General features: G+C 43.8%; 1 protein-coding gene across 2 annotated transcripts in view; it reads right to left on the bottom strand.

Moving 5' to 3' along the window:
- MSANTD1 (Myb/SANT DNA binding domain containing 1) overlaps positions 1 to 27,520 on the bottom strand; it is a 119,151-nt gene that overhangs the window by 54,610 nt on the left and 37,021 nt on the right. For both annotated transcript variants that reach the window (XM_019526576.1, XM_019526577.1), the window contains exons 3-5: positions 10,089 to 10,161; positions 1,928 to 2,020; positions 1,247 to 1,511 (exon numbers count right to left, since the gene is read on the bottom strand). In XM_019526576.1, the coding sequence (XP_019382121.1) occupies positions 1,247 to 1,500 (254 nt within the window). In that variant the 5' untranslated portion in view covers positions 1,501 to 1,511; positions 1,928 to 2,020; positions 10,089 to 10,161. The remainder of the gene's footprint in view (positions 1 to 1,246; positions 1,512 to 1,927; positions 2,021 to 10,088; positions 10,162 to 27,520) is intronic.

Below are 27,520 nucleotides of genomic sequence, written 5' to 3'. Positions count from 1 at the left end.
AAAGTAACTTGCTGTGTGACTTACGGCAAATCCAGTTTCCCTATCTGTAAAATGGGTGAGGGGTGTTGTGAGGATTTAGTACCAGGCTGTAAAACACTTTGCAAAAATAAAGCTTTGAATATAAAATGCCAGTTTAAGCATTATGAAAACCTTATCTTAATCATTATGCTCGTGGGTCTGACAAATAAGAGGAAAGGGAAATTCAAAGTTAGATTGGGCTTACAGGATTCTCCCTAGTTTTCTTTTTGATGAGTAACATCTGCATTAAATACGGTAAGGGTGCCCTAAAGAAAAGCAAGCAATTTTAACATGGTTGCCTGCTGTAATAACATTTATTATTATTATTATTATTATTATTATTATTATTATTATTATTAATACCAGCTTTGAGGAGAGATTAAATAAGAGCCACATATTTGATTTTCTTACATTACAAGCACATAACTAAAATCACCACTTAGGATTTCCAGTATGAGGCAGTTTGCGTCTGACAAAGAGAAGATTAAAAAAAGAGCCATGCATATATTTCGGCTAAATCCTAATTTTTCTCTAAACAAGAAATGTAGGAATTTCTCCCCAACTTCTTCTCATGACTGATACTGCCTATTCTTCATCACGTAGATCCCTCTGCCCTTCCCCCACGCCTTTGGAGCTGTATTTACAGTGCACATTGATTGTGTCTCTGCAGATATAATAGTTCTTTCGTGTGTGCTGCTTATAATTATAGCAATGTGTGTCACTCCGTAATAAGGCATCCAATTATTTTTGGCCGTGTGGACTGTAACCCTTTCAACTTGCAATGCCAAAAACTGGAAACTTAAATCCTAAATAAATGAGTCTGTATTTGAACTTTTCCTTCTAACACAGATTCTAACTGGCCACTTCAAACTGCAGTACTTTAGCTGCAAGGAACTGCTGCCAGGCTAACATCATCAGTCCCTAAGCAATAACATCTGTTTTAACACTACATACATTTTGATCCTTGTATTTCCTAACACACATTACCTATACAAAACAAAACAAGACAAAGTTGTGCCAGAGTTTGGAAATAAATGGGGGAGGGGGGGAGGAGAGAAATGAACAATGACGTAACAGAACTGACAGGAGAGCATTTTAAAAGCGATAGGAACAATCGTTAATCTTTTATCTATAGATTTCCTCTAGGAGATTCTTCCTGATAGGCAAATCTCGCTGCACTTTTCCTGCTAACATCTCTCAAAAATAACAAGAATTAACTGAAGCTTACCTGTACTGGAATGTCATATTTGTAATTTTTATCTTTATTTCCTCTCCGTGGCGAATTTCTCCAGTCATTTCAAAGAGTTTGTTAGCCATTTTCTCATAAACTTTGGCATTCCTTTTAGTTTGTTTCAGTTCATCAAAAAATTCTTCCCAAACCAGCATTAAACCTCTCATTTCTGCATCAGTCCAGTTTCTGGCCCTTCTGTGTTTCTCAGTCTGAGAAGAAACAATGTAACTGGGAATTTCTGCTGCAGCCATTGCTGACTGACCTAAAAGGGTTTTAAAAGAGGACACTTAATATAGATTGAGTTTTTAGTTTAGGTTTTTGTAGTGCAAGACATGCATATGTGGATAAAGAATTTGAATGACAACAGAACATATGAAACCTTTTTGCAACAGCTTGAAGCTTGAGTGCACAAAATGGGGCCTACATCTGACAGGCAGGAATTTAGTTAAAAGCTTTTAAACAGAGAAACGTCATTTTGATGTCACGTTTCCATAGCAACAGAGCAACTGCATAAGCTACAACAACAAAAACCTTTTAACTGAAAGCCAAAGAATCAGGACAAAGTTGACAGGCCATCAATATTAAAGCTTTTAAACACTTTAGGTTTAACAAAAAAAGATCTATGCAGCCTTTGAGAAGCTACTTTTAAGTTTCTACTTCTTTTTAGCTTTCCCTTACCTTTTAGGCAGACAATCTGCTAGCAGGGGGTCATGGTCGCCTGAACGAGCTTTTAAGTTGCGCCTTGACAGACTCTCTAGGAGGTTGCAAAGACTGAAGCCATGTACACAAAAAAAAAAAAAGCTTTTTACAAAGGTTTTCTGTAAAAAGCTTCACACACCTTTATGAAACCTATCTGTATCTACAATATAATACATGTAGAAGCAGACCGTCTCGTTAAAAGGTGTCTGGCATCTGTTTTCAGGTATACACACAAACAAATAGCATTTAAGTGAGATCTATATATTAATTTTTTTTATCTGAAGCCATTTTTTTTCCCTGAGATATTTTGCTGCTGATAAACATAGACTGCAGTCCTGTCAGTATGAATTTGCCTTTTGTAGGTATGCATTACTGTGTGTGTGTATTTTGTATTCCTAGTAATTTAGATGCTATTTATGCTATTTTATGCAGCCTGCGTTCTGCCTTAAGACTGCAGCAGAGACATTTCACCTGCTTTATGGAAGACCTAAAAGGACTGTTCAATGAATTTAAAAAAAAAAAAGGCTGCAAGATGCTTAGAACTGCGAATACATTGCTTTGCTGTAAAGTAAGCATTTCATGGTAAAGGGCTAGATTCTGCTCAAAGTTATGCCAGTGAAACATCAGTGATTCATCTTATTAAAATGTACACCAAATTAAAGGCTGAATTCTGCCCTTACTTCCACCCATAAAACTTCATAATATCTTTCATTAAGCATAGCAAGATGCATAGGATTTAGTCATTCAAGCAATGTGATAAGCTAATACAGAAGATGTTAATTCCCTACATCCCAAAATAAAGCTGCATCTTGCATGAAAAACACATTGCTTATTTTCAGTCTCAGCGTAATAGCAGCAATAACGACCTCACTGCAGGGCATTTCCTGGAGATTAATGACAGGCGGGGGTTAATGGCTTGAGGCTCACCCAGCCAGTCGTTAATCCCCAGGAAATGTTCTGTGCTTCAATCCTTAATGCTTAAGTATCCTATAAATTGTAAGTCTTCTCATAACCACATCCTTGATCTTAACAACAGTTAAAAAACGCACAGATTGGGTTGCATCCTGGAGAGTGAGAACACATAATGGTCCTAAAAGGCATGTTAAATAAAATTTGTAACCTCACTGTCTTTCCTCCATTTTAATTCATTACAAATTGCACCAAAAATGCACTATAGAATAAGTGAAGGGGAAAAAACCAAAATTGCTCCACCTAATTATTTCTAGTGACCCACCCCTGAAAATTTTCTGTGGGAAACATTCCTGCTGACTTGCTTGCTACTTTAGACAAAACTTCACATCCAAGTAACATTGTGGCATTCTTTTTTAAATTGCTAGCACCGCAGCCTAAGAACTCTTCTAAAAATTGTAAATAGCACCATATGTTGTCATGATGATCCTTGTATGGTTTGTCTCTTGGGCACCCAGCTGGGAGACATCACATGATCAATAGACAGATGGTGGTCAGCAGAGGATCAGCTAGCAACAGGTTAATTTTATTAATTTATTTCTGCATATATTTTTAAACACCCCATCACATTACCTTGGGTTACACACAACTATGCTAATTAAAAACAATTCCAAATTCAGCTAAATAGTTTTAAGGCTAGCGGCAAAGGACAAGGATAACACATTTAAGAAAATAAGATGATCACTTAGGAAAAAGGTCTCTAAGCTATTGCTAAAATTAACGAGTTTCTAATTTAGGACCAAATAATGATCTTGCATTTATATAGAAGCCTCTATCCAAATAGCACCTAAACTACTCTTTCACAGTTTATTAATCAGTGTGGGCATTACTCTTCCCTGTCATTTATCCACAAAGACTCGGAAAATATTTAATACTTATTGTAACCAAAAACATATTAAATGCTTCATATAAAAAAAAAAAAAAAAAATCAAAGATATAGTCTTCTGCTGCTTTGTAGAACCAATCTAGTTTCAGATAGGAAAACTAGGTAGGGAAAGGTTGGGATGGAAGCCAACAAGGACAAGTTCTTCATGTGACTGTCCACATATATTCTGTGTCTGGTGCTCATACACCTTTTTTGCATACAATCAAATTATTTTGTACAGCAGTGTCTGTAGGACCTGTGTTTATGTCATACCTCAATTCTTTTTGCTCCCCATGCGAGCCAGGGTGAATCCCTGCAGTATCTGCTTTTCTTAGCACTGCTAAATTCTACTTCTCTTTTAGTTACTGGGGGTATATTAGCAGAATTACTAGTCTAGCATAGTTCCAATAATTTAGTTTAACATCTGTTCTCTAAAAAATTCCCTCCACCATACCAGAGCTGTTCAATTATGAAGGAATCCAAGTCTCCAGGATTCAAAATCTGTCCCTCCTCTAAGACCACCATTTGTATTAATGAGACATAAGTACCCCTTCTTCACTGGTGAAGCACACGTTCCAAGTAAGTGCTCACTCATTTTGTATTTGTTTGTTTTTGGTAATAGGTTAAAAAAAAAAGTAAGGAAACCCTATGTCAATCTTTTCCTCCTGAAACTCTCCACATGGTCTTTAAACCACAGAGGGATAAATACCCAGTCCATACATCTCTTCCAGTGTTTTAGTAATATGTGCATCTACTCCAAAATATAGCACTTAGTCTCTCTCAAAATAATTACACTCAATCATAGCTGAGTTAAGAAGAGCAACTAAGACTACAACAGTCAAATCGTCACAGGAAAGGGTGTTCTCAAGGTGACTGCAGACATGTCTCCTTCCCAAAGACGTGTAAAAATCAAAGCATAAATTCCATTATATATCTGCTCCCAGTCATGCTTCTCAACTAAGAGCTACCTGATGGGCCAGTGAGTTGCATCGGATAACTCAGCACTGATTCGTCACCAGGGATAGAAACAGACATTCAAAAAGCTGGAACCTGAATTGACTCAATCTTTGCCGATTAGTCTAACCTGCCTAGATTGAACCAATTTGTAACTGCACAGACATTCCCTCTGGACTGAGGAAGTGTAGGCACATGCCGGCAGTTGCTCAGACCGGGAGCCGGGGGGCGCTAGAACGTGCCCTCAGCTGCAGGGAAGCTGTGCTGGGAGCTGGGGGTGGCCAACCTGGGCAGTAGCCTTGGCTGAACTGGCCAGGAAGGGGTTTAATGCCCCACTCCCTGTCCCACTGGCAGGGACCCAAGCCAGGTCTGCCAGATGCTCTTCCCTTGCTGCTGCAGTGGCAGGGCTGGACATGGCAAGTCACCGGCCGGCATGGCCCCTGAGGCAGAGGGAGCGGGGAGGGCGGTTATTCCCCTCTTCGCCCCGTCAGGGGCGCAGCTGGGTCTGCCCGCCCCAACTGCCACCACCACCACTTGCTCCCTGCTTGGGGCAAGCAGTGGAATAAACCCCCTACTGCCCCGTCCACTGGATGCCAGAGGGAGAGGGAATAACCCCCCTCCCTGCCCCCACCTAAGGGGCCCTGCTGCCCAGCGTCTTGCTGTACCCCCTCCCCACACTTGTGCTGCTGCATGCTGCCCGCCACAGCTCTGCCCACCCTGCAGTGTGCCCCCCCACCCACCAGGAAGGGGCTCATTTCCCTGACCCCATGACAGGGGCTGCTGCCCCCATCAAGAGCCCTCCCCCCTTCACTGCTGCAGCAGGGGGGGAAGGGCACAGCCAGAAGCCGGCCAGCAGGGCCCCTTAGGGAGTGGGGGGGAGCCTGCTGGCCAGCCTCTGGCCATGCCCAGCCCTGCCACTGCAGCAGCAAGGGGGGAGCATCCAGCAGATCTGGCTTGAGCCCCTGCCAGTGGGACAGGGAAGGGGGAATTAAACCCCTTCCAGGCCAGTTCAGCCAAGGCTACTGCCGGGGCTGGCCATACCCCACCGCTGGAGCAGCCAGCATGGAGAAGTGCAGGTCCTGCTGGTGGGAGAGGGGAGGGAGTGGGAGAACAAATTTCTTCCCTGCTCCCTTCCAGGGCCAGCGTCTGGCCAGACCCCTGCCCCTCCATGTCCCTGCCTGCTCCTGCTCCAACTGGAGAGCAGAGGGGAGGGGCCAGCCCTGCTCTGCTGGAGCAGAGAGCCCAGCCCAGAGAGCATGCCGGGATGCTGGGGGACTCTGGTTTAACTTAAACCGGGAAGGGTCTGGGACAGACATCGCATAAACCGGTTTGAACTCAAACAGTTTAGTCTGATACTACATTCAACCAGGTTTATCTCAAACCAGTTTCAACCATTCTGAAACTGATTTATGTGCACTGAACTTCTGTTCTGTTATAAGTTTAAAGCAGTTTCTGATCACTTAAACCAGTTTATGTGTAATGTCTGTCTCTAGCCCAAACCACCACGTTACCCCCTCTCTGAGATGCTCTTGCAACTACAGACTCAGTACCAGTGCAAGAGAATTCAGAGAGTCTGACAGGGTCCCTCAGCAAGAATGCTCTTACTACAAATAGTTTGATCTGGGCATGTTTAAACAGCCTTTGAACTATGATCGGCAGGTCAAAAGACAACACACAGGGCTTTTCATCACTGCAGTGACTCAGTCCATTGAACAGCACTTGGTTTGACGACTCCTGAAGGAAGTCTGCACCACAGAAGACCTAGCCATGCCAATACACTTGGCCATATTACATGCCTGACACTGGAGAAATCTATAATTATGGTGGCAGGACATGAAAAGAATCTGCTCGATATATCATCTGTCTACAAGACCACCTTTTTAGAAGACATAAAAATCAGCTCAAATAGCAGAGATTCATGCCCTCTATCATTCACAATAGACTCCACCTCTAAAATGTTGCCTAAGGCTGTTTGGGTATTTGTACACATGCACGTGCCACTGTACACACTGGTTGAGAAAATGGTGGTGGCACACTTTTGAATAAAAACACATCAAAGGTGTTTTAGTTCAAAAGCTCACCACCGCCATTTTCTGTGCACTGATGCACATTTCACCGTTTATACAAATGTCTGCGATGCAGTGCCAGGCGCATCAGCTTGCATGCTCCGCAGACTCCTTTAATTGAGTCCTCTCTGACGCAATGGATTTCCAGCACATCGGAGCAGACAAAGGTACGTGTATAAATGCCCTGTGTGACTTTCAAGTGAACCAAGTGATCCACCTTCTAGTTTAACAGAAGCATCACTCTAGCCCAGAGGAAGTTGAACATCACAACCTAGACATTGGCAAGACTTTACTCTACTATTTGAACAAAATAAAGCCATTAAGAAAAATGGTATCAGACAGTTTCTAACCACTTCAGACAGGGTTAAAAGTCATCCTATATCCATCCAAACACTGTGTATGGTGGAAACTCCTATAAAATATCTCATATGCACTTCTACAAATTAGACTCCATTCTATTAGAGATCAGGCAGCTTCTGGAGCCTCCCTCGGGAACTTTTCCATTTCTAAAATATGGAAGATCTCTATCAGGGATTCAGTCAACAAATGCAACCAGAATTATTCCTTACCTGAAGCATCATTAGGATGCAGTGCCTGCTTTAACAAAGCTGTCTTGCAACCATTATTGAAGTGGACACTGAACACCCATCCGGATGATAAGATCATTGCTTGCTAACCACCCAGATGAGTAAATATGTGGACAATGACTCAGAGATAGAACTGGGATTTTCAAAAATATGTTAGAGGTACCTATTCCACAGTCTGTCCTCCTTCGTGGATGCTCCAGAGTTCTAGTACTTTGATTCGCTATTGTGAATAAACTAAAGGATGATTTAGCCCACTTATTCCTTTATGCCCTTGAATGAGTTGGCAAGAAAAATGTATCCAAGCCAGAGGCGTGGGCCCCCCAAAATGCCATTGCTGTTCAAATTTAGTGTAATCCACATCAGAAGTGGTACACACACACCCTCCTTACATGTCCTAGAGATGACTGGTATCCTCCCCTTATAGTATTAAGAATGATAAAGTTGCCCACTTCTTAAAGGCTTCTTGCAGAAGTCTTTTCTTGGTGTTTACACGGTCTGAATGCTGTGCAGTGCAAAGAGGGAAGATTTACTGCAGAGATGGAAGGCACATTCCCACTATTGCTAAAAACTGTAACAAGGTAGGGTCACTTTTCTTGCCTTTTTAAAAGATGGCAGATTGCTGTCAGCAAAGTGTCATTACATGAGAGGGTTGGAGACCTGCCAGACTTCTCAGGAAGACAGCAGCCTTGCAGGTCAGAGCCGCCATCAAGGAGTAGCCTAAAGCGCGCAGCCTGTGTCAATCAGCTAGTCTCACTGACCAGGACAGTGGGCGGGGGTGTTCAAGAAAAACTCAAGGTTGTGAACCGAAAGCTCCCAGGTCAAGACTGTAAGACTACATGCAGACCAGAAAACGCAACCTTTACATAACCCTAATAGCTTCTCAGGGATGAAAGCTGGTAGGCAAATAAATTATTGTTCCTAGACATATGGTAGCTACCCTACACAAAAAACAGAGACCCTTCATCAAAGGGTCTGCAATTTAAGCAACACAAGAAAAATAAAAGCAGCAGAAAGGGTACAAAGGGGGAAGGACAAGTGATCAATACAATTACTGAGCACACCATGGTTAAATCAGGTTCTGTCTAAATGTAAATTAAATAAGCAAATCTTCCAACAGAAGTAAGTCTTTGACAAGACCTGGAATGAGAAAAAATAATGCTAAAAACTGGACAGAAAAGTTGTTTTGCAAAGGATTTTGATATCTCAAAATTGAGTTTCATTGCAATTCAGAACGCAAACACAAGGTGTTGACATTCTCTGCAAAAGGGATTGCAGGCCCTCATAAAGGCTGTTCTGGTGGAAACCTTAGGAGCCTCAGCCTGCCAAGAGCTGTGAGCATGGTTGCTTGGGAGCCATGACCCACAGGGGTTTTTCAGGCTACCAATCACAGCTGCCAAGTGGCTTCCTGAAGATCTTGTCAGGTAAACCTGGAAGAAACTACAAAGGTTTACAATCCCCAGGCATGGTTCTCCTGGGAACTGGTTGAAACTGAGCCATCCCTGCAAAAAGTTCTGGTTTTACTGAACTGGCAAATTTTGACCAGAACAAAAAGTGTGTTAGACTGTTTCTGACCAACTCTAACAATACCTTGTATTTAGTTTAAGATTGCAGCAAACACGAATACAACGTTATTGCAATGTGCATTAATTTGCTACATCATATATTATAAAAACACAACAAACTAGGCAAAAAATCATCAAAAGATGTTGTTTCCTTAGTCCTGAAGTTATTAGAATCAAGCGTATATCTTTTTCAGGTTCATAAAAAACAAAATCTAGCCTTCTTGAACATCTTGACAGTGCATCCAGTGCTTTACTGGAAGTTATTTCCATACCTGAGTGCATGTTTTTACCTAGAGCTAAAAACAGGTCTGCAGGGCTATGATATAGGAGCGAAATTACTGAGAGCCACTAACAGACAGCAGAGTTGCAGAAGAAAGGTTAGCTTGATTAGTGGAGCATCCAGACCATTAAAAAAGGAGACACCTTTGTGGAATACAGTTTAGAAAGAATCAGAACACAGATTACAATGAGCCATAAGTCAATTGACTCCCTCACTGGTGCCTGAATAGAAATGCTGCTGCCACTGCTAGGCAGTTGATTTTATACTTTGGGTGGACCAGGAATCAAAGGGGTGGACTGCACCATTGCACCCCCACTTCCTCAGCAGTCCATGTCAGCATGGACATTTTTTTCAACGATAAGACTAGGAAAAGAGTCACAGAGGTAGATGCCAGAGTGAAGCGGAGAAATGGGGACCACCATCATGGTCTGGCAAGAGAGGACAAGAGAGATGCTAAATCAAATCGAGGGAAGGGAAATATATACATAGCCCTGAATATGCTAAATACAAGTAAATCGCTGCTAGGAGATAGCATTCAGGAGTAAACATTTATACTGGTAATAATTAGATTCAAACTTCAAAATCCTTAGCCATGTACGGTTATAAATCTTTCAGAATGTGCCCAATTGTGGTAGGAAGAAACTTTCCTTATATTCCACAATTACCTGCTTCAGAAGTGTCGGACACTAGCAGTTGACAGACAGGATAATGGACTAGCTGAACCATATGTATTCCTTGGAAATTTAAAGATGCAATACACATAGAACAAAGGCATCAGTTACAAAGGAGACACATCACACCTTCCTGTTTGAATTTTTATCTTAAAAGGATTAGAATAATCTTAGAGGTTTGCTTACTCTTAAAGTTGTTTGCAAGTTCTTACCACATGGAACAGTCATAGGATATGTGGATACCAGCTATGTTCTTTTTCTGAAAAGTAAGCAATAAATAAGATTACAATGAAAACTGGCCACTTCCCTAGCAATGGTTTCCAGATTTCTGACTTAGGAGAACTGACCTTGATCCTGCTTCCTTAGGGGTGTTAGTTATTAAGATTTACTGCTCATCTTTGTTCTCCTGGTATATTTTAAAATACTTGTAGCACACATAAAACCATCCTTTTAATGTTAATACAAATATTTCTTCTTCAGAGTTAAATCTGACAAAGAATATAGATCAGTAAACAGATCATTATAGTTTGCCATAACATAAACCAGTTTAGATTTGAGATTTTAAAAAAAATCAATATTAGTCAAGATTGGTATTTAGGAAAGTATAAGACCTTAGTACTCAGCGCTACTTCCTTACATCACAGGAAAGTGGAAGAACACCCCTGGCAGCAGGAAAGAGAGATAAAACCAGAGTATTTGCCATATACTTATAGTACCTAGATGTTCAGGCCTATTAATCTCACCTCAACAAAAAAGTTAACACTGCCATTTTTGTAGTCCTTTGAGGAATGCCAGTGGGAATGAAAAAAATAATATAAAAATGTGTGAAGAAAATGTCATCCCCCATCACTCCAACTGTATCAGGCAACAGATGGAGTTTGGAACTTACACAAGTTTCCAGCTGAACCAGCTTCTACCCCATTTCAGTGGCAAGTATGAGAGCTGTGTTGAATAAATGGGTTCTAGTTTGCTTTTGTTCCAGAAGCCGAGTGCTTTTGGCCCTGGATCAGAAACAACCGGCCTCAGAAAAGCTACAGTGTAAGTTGCTGGCAGTTCCCTGCCAGAACCCCAGCCTTACTGCTCAAAGTTTGCTACTAGCTTGGCAGCCTGCTAAATCCACCTAGCAGCTGTTTGTATCCGCGTGCTGTGTTCCTGACTCCCTGCCAAAACTCGCTATGGGAGGACACCACAGGAAGGCTCACAGCTTCTTTCAAATACAGTGCGCCTCTTCAGCTGACAGGCATATGCCATACAAAACCAACAATCACCTGAAAGTGGAAAAGGAAAGGTTTTTTTTCACACAGGCCCTCTCTCAGTGGGGGACAGTACTGTGCTGCACCGTCCTGCAGTTAATTAGCCAGAAGTTTAAAAAATAAGAAATCCAAATCGCCTACCAAAAGACCCCAGAAAAATGCACTGAAGCTTTTCCAGCTCTAGCTTTGCAGTTTTGCCCACAAGTTCCCACAGCCCCAAAACACACCTACCTATTGGCTTTTCGTTTCAGCTCTCCAAAACATGAAGGGAAAATTTGTACGGGGTGGGGGAGGAGTCAAGATAATATGTAAACTACAAGGTGCTTCCAATTTAGGTAATTAAGGATCCCAATGCCTAGATATAGGGCATTTGGCTCTCGCTAGCAAGACTGTTTTAGAAATCCAAGTTCTTTAAATTATTTGTAACCCATAACATTAATAAATAAAAGAATGTGCGACTCCCTGTTCCTGAGGTTCTCCAAAATTAAATAAGGTAAAGTCACCCGTGCCACTCCAGTGCCAAATGGCTACACCGTCATTGCTGATACCGTTCTATCGCAAGATGCGACTGCAACTCCAAGGTGAACTTTTTGGTTTTACAATGGCTTGCCAAACAATGACACTCATTTCGAACAGGATCACAGTCCTTAAGAGATGGATACGATCCTCGAGAGCTTCTCAGTTGTCAGGGTGTGTCCTACCAGTGCTTGTCTTAGCTTTGTTTTCAAAATCATACTCAAATGTCTCCAGGAGATTTTAGTGTTCCCATCAGAAAACTGTTTTCATGTCATCTTACAGCATGCTGTGCTGTAGGGCTATGCAAAATTTCACTGAGCGTTTCATTTCGAAGCTGTTTCAATGCATTTCAAGCAAAATCAAAACAAAACAAAAGGCTTGAAACAGCTTCAAAACAAAACGAGGGCACTCGAAACATTTAAAAAGTTCTGAAACGTTTTGAGTTTCAAAGCCGGGCTTATTTGGCTTCAGCGCCGGTCCCAGCTTACTGAGGTGGCCTCCTCTCATCCAGGGTGCAGATTCAGGGGCTCACACCCCCGAGAGGAATCCAGCACAGCCCACCAGCCCTCCCGGGGGTGCAAGCCCCCGGATCTGCGCCCCAGATGAGAGGAGGCTGCCTTTGCTACCTGGGACCAGTGCTGGGCACGGGCTGCACCCAGCACCAGAGAAAATTGCTGCTGCTACATGTCTGGCACAGCCTGGCAGCCCTCCCTGCAATTTTCATCGAAATCAGGCAAGAACTGACAACGTTTTAGGCGTTTTCATGATTCCCCATTATAGCCTATGGGCAAAACATCAAAATGCGTCAAAACAGTGAAACAGTTTCAAGGAAATGAAATGGGACAGCGGTTCGAAACTAAACAACGAAACGAAACACTTTCCCTTCAAAACGGTGAAATGGACATCGAAACAAAACGATGGTGTTTCGCACAGCCCTACTATGCTGTGACATGACCTGTGACACTCAGTTGCTCAGCTCACAATCTTCAATTACTGACCTTTAACGTTGCAAATTGCTCTGGAAGAATTGCCTTTTTGCAGAGAATTTAGAGGAAATCTTTAAACGATGAGACACTTACTTACAACTTCAAGACAAGCCCAAACCTAGACTTAGAGCTGCCAACTCTGTTTGAATCTGTTCCGGGAGGATTCATCACATGGCATACTGATGTTAATTATGATGTGTAGACTTTACGTCAGGAAGGCAAATGCAAATTGCTGTTACATTTTAAAAACTCACTGGACTACTGTATACATCAGATTCAACATTTCATATTGATTTTAATGAATACCCTATCATTTGTCTTCCAGGTGACTCTCAGAAGTGTCCTGGAGATTTATATCTAATTCCTGGAGACTCCAGGGTGATCCTGGAGGGTTGGCAACCCTACCTAGACTCCTCAACTTTAAGGCATTATCACAAAAGGCAAAGGAGGGATAACAAGCCTTCAAGGGGAAGAGTTGATATAACGTTTGTCCCTTTTAGTGCAAGTATACAATATTCAGTGTCCTAAATTTCACACCCCCTCATCCCATTACCTGGAGAACTTGATTATCTGAAGTAGTTATTGCATTAGTATAATCCAATAGATGTATAAAATGTACACAAAAGTCCTATTCTATGAATAGGAGAGAAGCAGCAGGAGGCAGTTTCTTGCTGAAGGAAATTACCAAGTCCAAATTCCATTCCAAATCTTTCTTTCCAGTTTACACTGTGCCCAAAAGAGTGTGCCCCCTCTCTCTCACTGCCATGCTACCAGTGCGGTCTTGTCTTGCCATCTCAGGGCCATGCTATCTTCTGATTCACTCTGGCTGTTTTGTTTTCTGTTTCTCACACACCGCTCCAAACCCAGCATTCCCCAGACAGTGTGGTTCAGCTCTACCCCAGCCTTATCACACTGGTTTGATTTGGGCATAGGCATCTATTTTTTCAGCTATCACTAAAGCAAGTGACATGCACACACTTGCTCCCGCACTGACACCAAATGAAAGGCAACTAGCAAGCCGATCAGCCCAGAGATCAAAGGCACTCGTGCTGGCAGTTACCAGCGCCTACCAACATAACAATATCCTTACCAGATTTATCTGTCTCAAGACAATAGGGATAAAATTTGAAGTCATTGGTCTCCTTTCATGAATTCTTCTAAACCAATGAGCCCCATCCAAATCTAGGAGGAAAACTTTCATAATTCACTCATCAGCTGTCAAATACCACCAGCAAACAGCTGTTATGATGCAAAACAATGTCTTGTTGAGATGGCTTGCCGATTTTTTCTTCCCATTAAACGAAATAAGATGTCAGTGTTCTAAGTGCGCATGCAAATGTTTATTTCTAAAAACCCTATTAAGCTCTTAGTCTCACTGTCTTGTGGCAGTGAGTTTCACTGGTCAGCTATGTCTTGTGCAAAAATACTTCCCCATATCAAATCTTAAATGAATTTCCTTTCAGCTTCATTGGATGGCTCCATTAGTCCTACATAGTAAGCTAATGCATGGAATTACATGTGCCCTTTATTTAAATAAATTATATATATATATATATATATAATCTATTATTTTATTTCTTCCTTAACTTTCTATCTAAGCTAATTCTGACTGGCTGACCAAGCCTGAAGACAATATTCTAGATGACGGGATCCTATTAGTTTCAACATTATGATCTATTCCATTCCTTATTCTTTGACCTCCACCATACTTAAGTAGGAGTTCATCACTGACCTCTTTTTCAGCCCCTTGATATTTCATTGACCTGTCCTTCTGTCCTTCCTGTTCACACGTATATCCCTTTGGTCCTATTGCCACCTCAAATACTTCCCTCCCTCAGTGCCACTTACCTCCAAGCTCACGGATTGTTAACATTAGCAGGTGAACAATCTCTAACAGGTAGCAATCTCTTTAAGACATCCTCCGAACAGAATCACTCCTACCTTGAAATGCTCCTTTGCAGCCACAGCCTTGGGAACAGACTACATGTTCCCTCTCTTTCTAGAGGGGAATCAAAACAATTATTCCACTTCTCCACTCATACTTAAGGCCAGAGACGGGGAAAATGGGTGCTTGCCAGTACTGTAAAAAAGCTCTAATTTCTTCTCTATTGCCACTGTCTGGGTTGCTCAGCACTCTACTGCTGCACTACACAAAGTCTCTAAACCAGGGGTGAGCAATGATTTTTGCTGGACAGCCGCTTAATGAGTTTTGGTGAGATGTCGAGGGCCACAATGGTAGCCCCACCCCTTGACAAGTGCCCCACCCCCTGGTCACTATCTTGGGACTATAAGTCCTGCCTCCTAACCCTGGATCTTTGCCACCATAAGTCCCTCCCCTTGCCTCTGGAAGTACTCCTTTGGGGATGGGGAGGGACTTATCTTGGAACCAGAAAAAAAGCAATTCATATACTAAAAGTCAAATATCTACTATAATATATTTTAATTTTATTTCAAAAAATATTTTTGTCCTGATTTGTGTGCGTTTCCATAGTCTAGTTACAGGTGATTGCATAACAGCTCAAAAATAGTTTTGCTCTTGCATAGTGTGTGGGGGGAGCGTGTATGTATGGTGGGGTCTGTATGTGGGTGGGTGTTTTTGTGGGGTTTGTAAAGGGTATGGCTGTGTGTGTCGGAGGGTGTAAGGTATGGTGTGGGTATGTGTACATATGGGAGGGTTGTGGGTGTGTGGGGTTTGAGAGAGTGGTGGAGTGAGGGTGTGGGGACCCCCCCTTGCACCCCCAATAGTGCACAGCCCCTGCTGCCAGCAGCAGCAGCAATAGCAAGCGGCAGGCCCTCAGCATGCTCATGGTCTGTGCAGGGGCAGCCACCAGGCAGCTCCAATTAGTTCTGGGAGCTGCATGTGGTGGCAAGGGGTGGAGCCAAGCTGGCCTTCCTCTATCCCACTGAGCTCACGCGCAGCTCCAGGGACTTGTGTGCCACCGGGAGGAAGCCCCATGCGATGGAGCCAGTGGCCTTCCCCACTCCCAGCCGCTATGTGCAGCTCACAGGACTCTGCCAAGAAGAAGGGAAGGGGCCTCCCTGCCACTTCCAGCAGAGTCCTGTGAGCTGCACATAGCGGCTGGGAGTGGGGAAGGCCACTGGCTCCATCATGCAGGGTTTCCCCCAGTGGGATGCGAGTCCCGGAAGCTGCACGTGAGCCCCATGCAATAGAGGCAGGCCAGCCTGGCTCTGCTTCTTAGTCAGCATGTGGAGCTCCCACTATTGGCTGGAGCTGTGTGCCATCCAACAGTGGCATGAGCCACAAGCACCCCAAGGGCCCACCACCTGCTGCAGCTGCCACCACCACCTGTGTGAGCTGTGTACCATGGGGGAGACCCCACATCTCCCACACCTCACAAGCTCTACGTACCTACACCCACACCCTGCCCACCTAAGCTCTGTCCTCCCAGCGCCCCACTGGGCACAGTCCCCAGACTCCTGCCAGCCCCAGCCTTATGCTCCATACTTCTGCCTAGCTGCAGTTTCTCTGTCTGCTGCCTGAAATGAGCACTGCAGCAGGGACACAAAAAGAAGCCACTGCAAGCTAGGGAAGCTGAGCAGGTCGCTTGGCGGCTGCAGTAAAGGCAACCGTGGCCCTGCCTGGAAGCTGTGCATGCTGGCTAGCCTAGGGCCCTCCCATGCAGGAGGATGGGAGGGAAGTGTGCAGGCTAGGCAGGGTACAATTAGATGGTGGACTGCATGAAATGACCTGGCAGGCCAGATTCAGCCCGTAGGCTATATTTTTCCCTCCTCTGCCCTAAACAGAACCAATTCATTCCCACAATGCTCTGTATGCTAATACAAAGAAGCCTGCCTCTCTCTCTGGCAGGGACTTTTAAGACACATTTGCACGTATACTATTTTTATTCAATCTAATGCTCAGCTTCCCCAACCCAGAGATTACAGAAGCAGCCACTACCATGGCAAGGTATGCACACATGAGAATGGAGCAAGCACAGTTTACTTGTCAAATAAGATAAAAATATTATATTTAGCAAATGCAATAACCATTGCAACTTGGGTATCTAGGCTTAAAAGCAAATCATGTGAAAAGTCACGATGTGCACCGGAGTAAGAAGAGGAAATAGAGGGGACAGTCAAAGGTTCTGATTCTTGGAGATAATGCAATTTATCTGCAGATGGACAAACTGAGGAACAGGCTTCAGCAACAATTTTTGGAAGAGCCCACTAATTCTCACTACCTTCATTTTGAAGTACCTAAACTAAGATCCCTAGGGCTTGATTTTCAATAATCTTAAGCGTATACATACCTCCAGCTGGAATCAATGGCTGCTGGAGTGCTCAACCTGTCTAAAAACCAGGGTCCACATATTTTAAGCTGGAAACTGAGGTATCCAAAACTACTCAACCATAATTTTTAAACTTTGTCAAATGATGGGTACAAAGTGAGCCAGTGAATGTGAATAGAGATAAAAAATTTCTATTTGTACCTGCATCTCAAGCACTCAACTGATGTGGATAGAACCACACAGAACTCACTTGGACCCCCATGGTCATAAGGAAACCTCCAACTGTTCAGAAGGGTATTTTTATTTATAAAATAGCTTTAATGATAGCATAGTCAAGAGTATTCTTCAACAAAACACAAAGAAACCACTGCATCTGATTGCAGAGACTTGAGACTAAACAATTTACGAAAAAATATCCACTTAAAACACAGCATCACATTCCTTTAGGTTATAAAAGTGGCCAGTGTTTTTCATTTGCTTAGCAAACTGAAAGTAGTAATCCATTTCCCAAGGGAGGCAGTTCTGTGTAACTTTTTACAGGAAGCAATCAGTCAAGCTGCCTAAGGCTTTAAGGAAGGCTTTAGGTCTCCACCTATTCACCTAACTGCCAAGGATTTTGCAGACCTGCTTGGGTTACCTTTAGTTCCCATTTTACTATGGAATTCAAAAAAATCCTGCATCACACTCAACCGCAAGACTGTCTCACCACAATCAGATCAGGAAGGTGTATTAGCTTAAACTGGGAGTATATTAGAAGAGATTAATACTTTATATTATATTGCTAATGGGATCCTTGCAGGCAACCTGTCAAATACCACCAACAGCCAGCTGTTATGATGTAAAATAATGTCTTGCTGAGACAGCTTGTCAATTTTTTCATCCCATTAGATGAAATAAGTTGTCAGTGTTTTAATTGTTCATGCAAATGTTTATTTCTAAAAACCCTATTAAGCTCTTAGTCTCAATATCTTGTGGCAGTGTGTTTCACTGGTCAGCTATGTCTTGTCCAAAAAAATATTTCCCCATATCAAATTTTAAATGGATTTCCTTTCAATTTCATTGAATGGCTCCAGTCATATACAGTAAGCTAATACATGGAATTCCATGGGCCGTGTGTGTGTGTGTGTGTGTGTGCACGCAAGTGCATGCGTGCAAGTGCGTGCGTATGTGTGTAAGTAAAATATATCACCTCTCTGGGTAACCTGCTCCAGCGTTTTACTACCCTCCTAGTGAGAAAATTCTTCCTAGTATCTAACCTAAACTTCCCTTGCTGCAACTTGAGACCACTGCTCCTTGTTCTGTCACCTGCCGCCACTGAGAACAGTCCAGCTCCATCCTCTTTTGCACCCTGCTTCAGGTAGGTGAAGGCTGCTACTAAATCCTTCCTCAGTCTTCTCTTCTCCAGACTCAGTAAGCCCAGTTCCACTAGCCTCTCCTCAGAAGTCATGGCCCCCAGCCCCCTCACCATTTTCATTACTCTCCACTGGACTCTCTCCAACTTGTCTGGATCTTTTCTGTATTGGGGGCCCCAAAACTGAACATGGTATTGCAGATGTGGCCTCACCAGTGCTGAATAGAGGGGAATAATCACTTTCCTTGATCTGCTGGCAACACTCCTACCAATGCAGCCCAGTATGCCGTTAGCCTTCTTGGCAACAAGGGCACACTGCTGGCTCGTATTCCTCTTATTGTCCACTGTAAACCCCAGGTCCTTTTCTGCAGAGCTGCTGCCCAGCCAGTCAGCCCCCAGCCTGTACCAGTGCATGGGATTGTTCTGTCCTAAGTGCACTTGTCCTTGTTGAACCCCATGAGATTTCTTTTGGCCCAATCCTCCAATTTGTCTAGGTCACTGAATCCTAGCCCTACCCTCCAACCTATCTACTACTCCCCCCAGCTTGGTGCAGACTTGCTGAGGGTGCTCTCTATGCCCTCTTTCAGGTCATAAATGAAGATATTGAACAAAACCAGCCCCAGGACCAACCCCTGGGGCACTCCACTTGATACCAGCTGCCACCCAGACATCAAGCCATTGATTACTACCCTCTGAACCTGATGCTCCAGCCAGTTTTCTATCCACCTTACAGCCCATTCATCCAGCCCAGACTTCCTTAGCTTGCCTGCAAGAATGTTGTGGGAGATGGTATCAAAAGCCTTGCTAAAGTCAAGGTACACCACATCCACTGGTCTCCCCACATCCACTGAGCCAGTCATCTCATCATAGAAGGCAACCAGGTTGGTCAGCCATGACTTGCCCCTGGTGAACCTATGCTGACTGTTCCTAGTCACGTCCTCCACCAAATACTTGAGAAATCAATTCCTTGAGGATCTGCTCCATGATTTTTCTAGGGACTGAGGTGAGGCTGACTGGTCTGTAGTTCCCTGGATCCTCCTCTTTCTCCCTTTCTTAAATATGGGCACTATGTTTGCCCTTTTCCAGTCATCCAGGACCTCTCCTGATCACCATGAGTTTCCAGAGATAATGGCTAGAGGCTTTGCAGTCACATCAGCCAACACCCTCAGCACCCTTGGGTGTATCCCATCTGGCCCCATGGACTTGTGCATGTCCAGCTTTTCTAAATAGTCCCTAACCTGTTCTTTCACCACTGCTGGCTGCTCACCTGAAATCAAATAGCCTCACCCACCCTTGACAAAAGCAAGTCCCAATCTAAAATATGCATACATAAATGGAGAAAACCAGGAGTTAAGTATTCTCCTTCTTTAAAAATCATATCACATGCCAACTGTATGGAAAAATCAAACTGAGCCCCACTCATAGCCCCTAAAACAATTTCTGATCAGACCTCAATGTGAAGTAATGGAAGAAATGAACTAATCACTCCACAGGCTATGCAAGTATTCATTCATTAATTCATTCATACACTAGGAAAAACTTCTGTAGTAAAGCACTGATCTGACAGGACCATTTACCGTAGATCAGTCCTTTGTTATCACTAGCATAACCTTTAAGTCTTCACTGACAATAACACAGTACACAGGTACCACTGCATACCCAGTCATCAAGTCCAGCACAGAAATGGCTGGTGCGGAATACAGAATACCCCCAAGACGGTCTTGGGTAAATCTTGTCAAGTCTAGTGTCAGTCTATTAAATTTCCCAAGCAAAGAGACTGCTAACCTGGAGAATGTTCCAGAAACGTGTGTGTAGACTACACTGCCTGCACTAGGGAGTGGGATTGGCCAATGGCCAACACAGGGGTCCACAGCAGAGAAACACACAGATTGTGGAGTTGGCACCCTTGAATGGACCCACCTCCTTCCTGAAGCAAAAAGACTTAGTATGCAGATAAAGATGCCTCAGCTCAGCTGAAACCCACGGTCATGGAAGAAGGAGAAATGCGCTGCTTTGCTCTGCATAACTGCACTCACTAACACATTATGCATGTAGGTCACCGTAGAATTGATTTAAACCAAAGACCTTCTATAGTATCGTTCCTATATCGCAATATGCAGGGTGGTTTTTGCTGTTATACCTCTCTCATTTTTAAGTCAAAAACATACTAATTATTTGTGTGGATTATGAATAAACAACACATTTCATTATAGAGATAAATTTTCAGTGCTTTATAAAGCCTGGTACAGAGTCCTCCTATACAGAAATAGGACGTGGCCTAGGGACATTGAAACTTGCTTCCGTTTTTAGCACAGGCAGGACCTCACCTGTATTCATTCAGTACGCTAAAGCTCGACAGTCCAGGGCTGTAGCACAATGCAGCGACATGAACAAGCTTCAATCTACACTAAACAAAGGAATAATGTTGTAAGCGGATCAAGGAAGAGAGTTGTAGCTACTTTCTAGAATAGTTATTGTAAAGAAACAACAGGAATTAACATACTCGCTTAAGACCAATGGTACAGCTCAGGGGTGTCCAACATATGACCCGTGCGCTGGATCTAGCCCAAAGATGTATTTGTCCATCCTGCCTGAGCCATTGTATCAGCACGAGCAGGACCCACTGGGTTAATGCAGCCACTGCTGGAGGCAGATACCCTCTCCTTTCCTTTTGTTGCTACTAAATTTACTGGTTTAGATTGCAGTAGGCAATGGGGGTGAGCAGCAGCAGCATTAGCCCCCTGGGGCTGACAGGTAGTATGGTCCACCAGCTGATTTGAGTTTGGCACCCCTTGTCTAGGTAGATCAGGATAGTATCTCTGACAATGGCCAGGGGCACATGTTTCAGAGAAAAGTGAAAGAAAATCTCAAATGAGCAATTATGGAATATCCTACCAGAGGGCATTTAATGCATACAGGTTTATATCCCTTCAAAATTACTGGATTCATTGTAGTTTAATTAATATTCTTAATAATGTAACGTATATCATTATTATTAGCACATTATCATATTAATATATATGTGAACTTTTTGTTCACAAAAGTTTATTCATCCCTGATTCCATTAGTCTATAAGGTGCATCTCTACCCTGCCTTCTGCCTGACTTCTAACATAGCTACTACTACCTATGTTTGATAGTCTTGTTAATCCCATATTTGTCGGACAAGCCTGTGAGGCATCATCCACACTAACTGTTTTTCTTTCCAATTTCTTCCTGACCCAAGCAGCATGTACATTCATGGAAGCACCAGTGTGGCTGGGGATCTAGGGGCACCTACACATGGGCCCAACACCTGCTACAATGCATGCTAATTAGCACAAGACAGAGCAGACTCAATCAAGTCTGCTGGAGCGTGCTAATTAGTATGTTCCAGCAGCCTCGGCATCGCATGTATTCAGCATGTATTCATGCTTCAAAATGGCAGCAGGAGCACTTTAACTAAAGCTTATTGAACGAGCTTTAGTTAAGGCACCCCGCCACCATTTTGAAGTGTGGGAGGCTGAATACAAAAGCTACTGTGGGGCACTTTAATTAGAATGGCTCCTGAAAGCCACTCTAATTAAAGTCTGCCCCACCCCACCCCCGGAGCATGTGCAAAGATACCCTAGGTGGCTTAAATTCCCCACTCCCCACCTGGGAGCATGTGTAAAGACGCCCTAGGTGGCTACTGGCATTTAAACACCTTCTCATGTGACCTTGCTTATAACAAGTCTGCATGCTGCTGTGCTTATGGCACTAGCACTTGGTATTTTACTAGAGTCAAGGCAGCGTGTAACAGGAATTTTAAGAAAAAAAAACTTAGTAATAGAAACAACCATACTCAGCTGGTGATTTATAGCAGTTTCTTCATATAACTAAGATGTTCAGATAGCCACAGTGACTGGAGTAATGTAAGTATCTGCTTGTTAAATATTTTAATTTATTTTCCAGTATTTATTTACACTGAAAAATTATTTTCCAGGATTTTGTCTGAGCCTTATGGTCCTTCATAGATTCATAGATGAAATACTCCATCAATAAAAGGATCCCCAATATGACATCTACAAAATAACTGTTTAAACACGACTACATAATCAGGTTTGGATACAACTTCTTTCCTTGCTGTGGGTAGAAAACAGAACCTTTAAGATGGCATTCAGCTATTAAACTTACAACCCGTGAACTAATAGGACTGAAATCTTGGTTTTCGTGTGTCCTATGAAGAAGTCTCCTTTTCAGAGTCTTGGTCTCTGCTCCTGTGGGTATGGGTCCCTGGCTCCTGTCTTTTAAGGTATTTTCCTTCCAACTATAGTACCTACCAAAAGATATGCAAAATTTCAGCCTTTCATGGAAGATGTTTCTTACACACGTTTTCATGAAAATTAAGTAGTCCTAAGGCCTTCTCCTAAAGTTATGACTACGGCAGTTTCACTTTTAATTTATTTTCCAGTATTTATTTACACTGAAAAATTATTTTCCAGGATTTTGTCTGAGGCTTATGGTCCTTCAAATCAAGTTCATTTACTTGCTTAGTTGGAGAGACCTTCAGAGGTTGTTATCAGCAGCGTGATTCATAAGTCCTCTGTAGGAATGTTACCGTTATTTTTTGCTGTGGAAGTGGAGAACTGTGGAGTCACGATCATGAAGGGGAACTAAAGGTTGCATACAGAAGTGACTACTCTTTTTGAAATAAACTGTGCCACTAGCACCACACTAACCCTTCCACTCGCCCACCTATTTCAGAAAGTTAAAAAACATCTGCCTGAATTAGAGAGGAACTAAGGGACAGCTGAAAGTGGGAGCCCTTCCCTCAAAAGTTCTTCCCCGCCCTATCGCCCGTTTCCATGGGTAAAAATGTCTTGGTTCTAGAATGCCAAGCAAGTGCAGCACGCATACATGTCCCCAGCGTACACGTCCCCAGGATGCGTGTCCCCAGCAGACCTGAAATCCCTTCCAGGTTATTTTACCGCAAGGAGGCATGTCATTAAAACTGACTGAACATTTGTGTAACAGTTTTCCTTTGGAAAATGCAAATTTGTTGAAAATTAACTGGTTTTCCAAGAACACCTCAGTTTGGACCCAATACGGCAGAACAAGTCAAAATTAATCATCGACTTTGCTTAAGTTATGCTGAAGCATTTCATTTTGATAAGGTAAAAATGTTTTGCCTATCACTTCAATTCGTTTAGACTTTAGTGTTCTAATTTATATTTGATAATATTTTCTTTGAAGGATTGTTAATAATAGATGCTCCCACATTTTTTTTCCTTCTTGGAATTCTCATGCCGGGGAAAAAATTGCCTTTTCTTTTCATCCAGTAACAGTAACAACAACGTCAACAACAACAACAACAGAAGTTTCCTCTAGAATGGAAATTCCATTTTCAACCAACTCCATCTGAGTATGAATTTACATAGATAAATCAACAACAAGCCAATGCTCAATTACTCAAAGAAATTGCTCAATTAATAATTATTTTTATATTATATATGGCACAATATATTATTGTGGTTTGGACAAGATGGTGGTTTAAGAAAAATACTTGCCAACAACAAAAAGAAAGCCATGAGATAGCTGTGCTGGAAAATATTTTGACATACTTGTAAGCTAGCATAATTCATAGTTTGGTCATAGTTTGAAAATTGTCCAATAACTGTAATATTTTATATGTTTTGTTGCAAGAGACATTGGTATTTGTTATGGCTTAAAAAGTTGTATTTGTCGGGGGGAAACAGTCAGCTTCTGGCTAACAGCAGTTCTGTGTTTTGGCATCTATGATTAAAATCTCTGAACTCCATGAACTTTTTTACTTAATTTTCAATAGCCTGGACAGAAGGACATTTTTTTCTCTATAAGTATTTACCTCAATAGGCATGAGACTTCAGTAACATTTTCAAGCACATCCCAGAGAATCCCACAACTTCCTTGCTTCCTAGAAAGGGAATTTGGTTCAAGGCAGGCTTTGGCTGTGTACACACACTCATGTAACCTGGGAGATTTATCTTGGGTTTGTTCTCCTGGTTCAAAAAAAAGAAAAAAGAAAAAAACTTACCCAGAGATGCCCAAACAGATATTTGAATGCTGAGCCCCTGAAGAGCAAAAAGCTTGCAATGCTGATGCTGCATGGACAGGGGGTGCCTGTGCACACAGATCAGTGTGCTCTTCAGGCTCCCTAAGTTGGCCTGGTGATAGATTGCAACAGAGCACAGGGCAACCTGATTGGCTGACCCAGACTGCTCAGAGTCAGCCTGCATCTTCCTGCAGTATAATGTAGAGACTGGGAAGGGGGCACATTCTGCTCCCTGCTAGCACAGAGTAGTAAAGTCCAACCTAACTGATACACTGTTATGGTGGAGTAGGAGCAAAGCACCCTGGGATGGTGGAGGACTGTGCTGTGGCTTCTCTCAGAACACTCAGTTTTACAGACATTCACTCTCCCTGGAGAAACTGTGGGAGTTGCTCTCTTGGAAGTGATTTAACCGTGGTTGTTCCCTGGTTATTTTCTCCTGGCATGGCCATTATTGCTTTGGGAGAAAAATCCTGAACATTGGTACACTCATGGTTTCTCCTGGGAGAGCAGTGATTCTCCTAGGAAGAAACTGAATGTCTCTATGCGACATTTGACAACTCAGACTCCACACAGACCACAGGCTGCAACATCTCTAAAGGCTGCCACAGTTGCTGGAGATCTACCAAATCCAGCTATGTACCATGTAGCAAAAAGAGGCAGCTAGCTCAGACCAGTAATATCTCTAACTGTGTACTAAACATTTTCAAGTACATATTACAGCAGAGTCCTTAGCTGCTTGTTTCATTATCTGAATAGGCTTAAATTATAGTCTTAAGATGTCAGCTACAGCTTTGTGAGCTACAAATACCTTTTTATTCAGTCAGTGTTAACTAGAGATAAGTGCATAGTTGCCCTTATTTGTGTATGATTTTAGTACAGACACAGAAACAAGTTCAAACTGAAACTTAACTATGAAAGGAGAAATGATGGATTTACATAAGGTTAAATTAACCAAGATGTTAGCAAGTGAATAGCAGCTTCATGCATTTTTTTCCAACAAATTCAATTTTTTTTTTTTGCTTCATGTTGCATTAAAGTATATTTTTTCATTTTAAAGAGTTTTAAAACACTTACATTAAAACTCTACATTTCGATGGAATCGTATCAAGTGTCAGTGATGGTCACTGCTTCTATTTAAACCAGGCGTGGGCAAGATATGGCCCACTAAGCCTTTCTATCTGGCCTGTGGGGCCCCTAAAAAAATTTAGAAAAGTAATATTTATCTGTCCCTGGTTCCTGTCAAAGATGACATGAGCCAGGGGCAGTAGGACCCAGAGGAAGTCCCGGCAGGCTCCTGCAACAGCACAGCCCGCATGGCCCCATCCCCCCCAGCCAGAAGCCCTGGGACTTCTGGCCTGGGACCATGTGGCTCCTCGTGGCTCCACCGGTGCAGGAAACTCAGGTAAGAAGGTGGGGGCAGGGGAGGACTGCAGGTATTACCTCAGTCCTTAGGGCCAGGCCAGCTTAGCTCCTCTCCCTTGGGGCTGCACCAGCAGGGAGAGGGGGGAGCTGGCCCAGCTCCATAGAGCCCCTGCCTGCCAGGACCCCATGCTCCTGCTGCCCTGCTCTGGGCCCTGCCGGCTGTCCCTGGGGCACTGGTGTGGGCCCCACGCCCCTGCTGGCTCCCCACCCACTCACTCTCAGTGTCCCCCCAGCCCTGCAGTACAGGTGGGGGCAGTGTGCAGCCCTGACCCCACGCTCGCCAGCAAGAAACGAGCTGGTGCTGAGTGTGGGGGGAAAGCAGCGCCTCCTCCAGCGTGTGGCCAGTGCCCTGTGCTGCAGCCACTCACAGCCCATGTGGGGCTGTCCTGAGCAGGCACAGACAGCCCCACATGGGCTGCAAGCGGCTGCTGCATGGAGTGCTGGCCACAGGGCAGGGGAGGGTCCGGTTTTTCCCATGTTCAGCACCAGCTTGTAACCCACCACCACTACCAGCCTGGGCCCCACGCTGGCTCTGGACTTGCCCATCAGGGCTGCACATGGCAGCTGCTTAGCATGGAGGAACGTGGGCCCCCACCTGCCATGCTGGGCAGTATTTGCTGCTGCTGCCCACCCAGAGCTCGTGTCACAGTAGGCTGCAGTGCAGCTTCCACCGCTGCCTCTGTGCTGCCCAGGATGCAAGCTCCAGGCAGGCAGCAGCACCAAACACTGCTCGGCACAGCAAGTGTAGGGGGGCGCTTTCCTCCACACCAAGCAGCTGCTGCTGCCGTGGCATAGCCCCAGTGGGCTGGCAGTGGCAGAGGGTTACAAGCTGGTGCTGAACATGGGGAAAGCAGCCCCAATAGTGCCCTGTGCCACAGCTGCTCGCAGCCCACATGGGGCTGCCTGTGCCTGCTCAGGACAGCCCCTCACAGGCTGCGAGTGGCTGCAGCAGCGAGCATCAGCCACAGGGCGGGGGAGGAGCTACTTTTCCCCTGTGCTCAGCACCAGCTTGTTCCCCACGAGCAATCAGGGGGTTGGGGCTGCACGCAGCCCCCCTTCCTGTACCGTATGGCTGGGAGGGCACTGGGAGTGAGCAGGTGTGGGAGCCAGTGGGGGCATGGAGCCCACACCAGTGTCCCGGGGCCAGTGCCAGTGGGGCCCAGAGCAGGGTGCCAGAAGCATGGGGTTCCAGCCGGCAGGGGCTCTATGAAGCCGGACCAGCACCCTGCTCTCTGCTTCTGCAGCCCAGCCTGGCTCCACAGTCCCCTGCCAGCCTGCGCCCCACTTGGGGCTCCACTGGCGCCAGCCCTGGGACATTGGTCCCAAGACATTGGGACATTGATCCCAAGATGGTGACCGGAGGTGAGACACCTGTCAGGGGGTGGGGCTACCCATGCGGCCCTCAACAGCTTGCCAAAACTGGGTAAGTGGCCCTTCACCCGAACTAATTGCCTGTCCCTGATTTAAACCTACATTAAGGGAAACAAAAGGTGAAATGCAATTGAAAGAGATTTTGTTTTAAAAAAACCCAAAAACAAGCAAATTCTTGTTAAAAGGATTTTTTCCCCCTACACTAAAATGTGTAGCATCTCTCCTGGTATTTCGTTCCTTTAGCTATGAATACAGAAAATACAACTAGAAACAATCTTTTGAAAGAAAAGATAATATTACAGGATTCCTTGAAACTATAAGCACATAAGTAGTATTTTGTGTGCATGTTTAAAAAATAGCTCTGTAGCTTGCACAAAGTCTCACTGATATAAAGAATTAAGCACATTAGTAAATTTTG

Source organism: Gavialis gangeticus, unplaced genomic scaffold, assembly GCF_001723915.1.
Source record: "Gavialis gangeticus isolate Ggan-Ray unplaced genomic scaffold, GavGan_comp1, whole genome shotgun sequence".
Taxonomy (NCBI): domain Eukaryota; kingdom Metazoa; phylum Chordata; order Crocodylia; family Gavialidae; genus Gavialis; species Gavialis gangeticus.
Note: the sequence above shows the minus strand (reverse complement) of the source record. Positions and strands in the feature narration are given on the sequence as shown.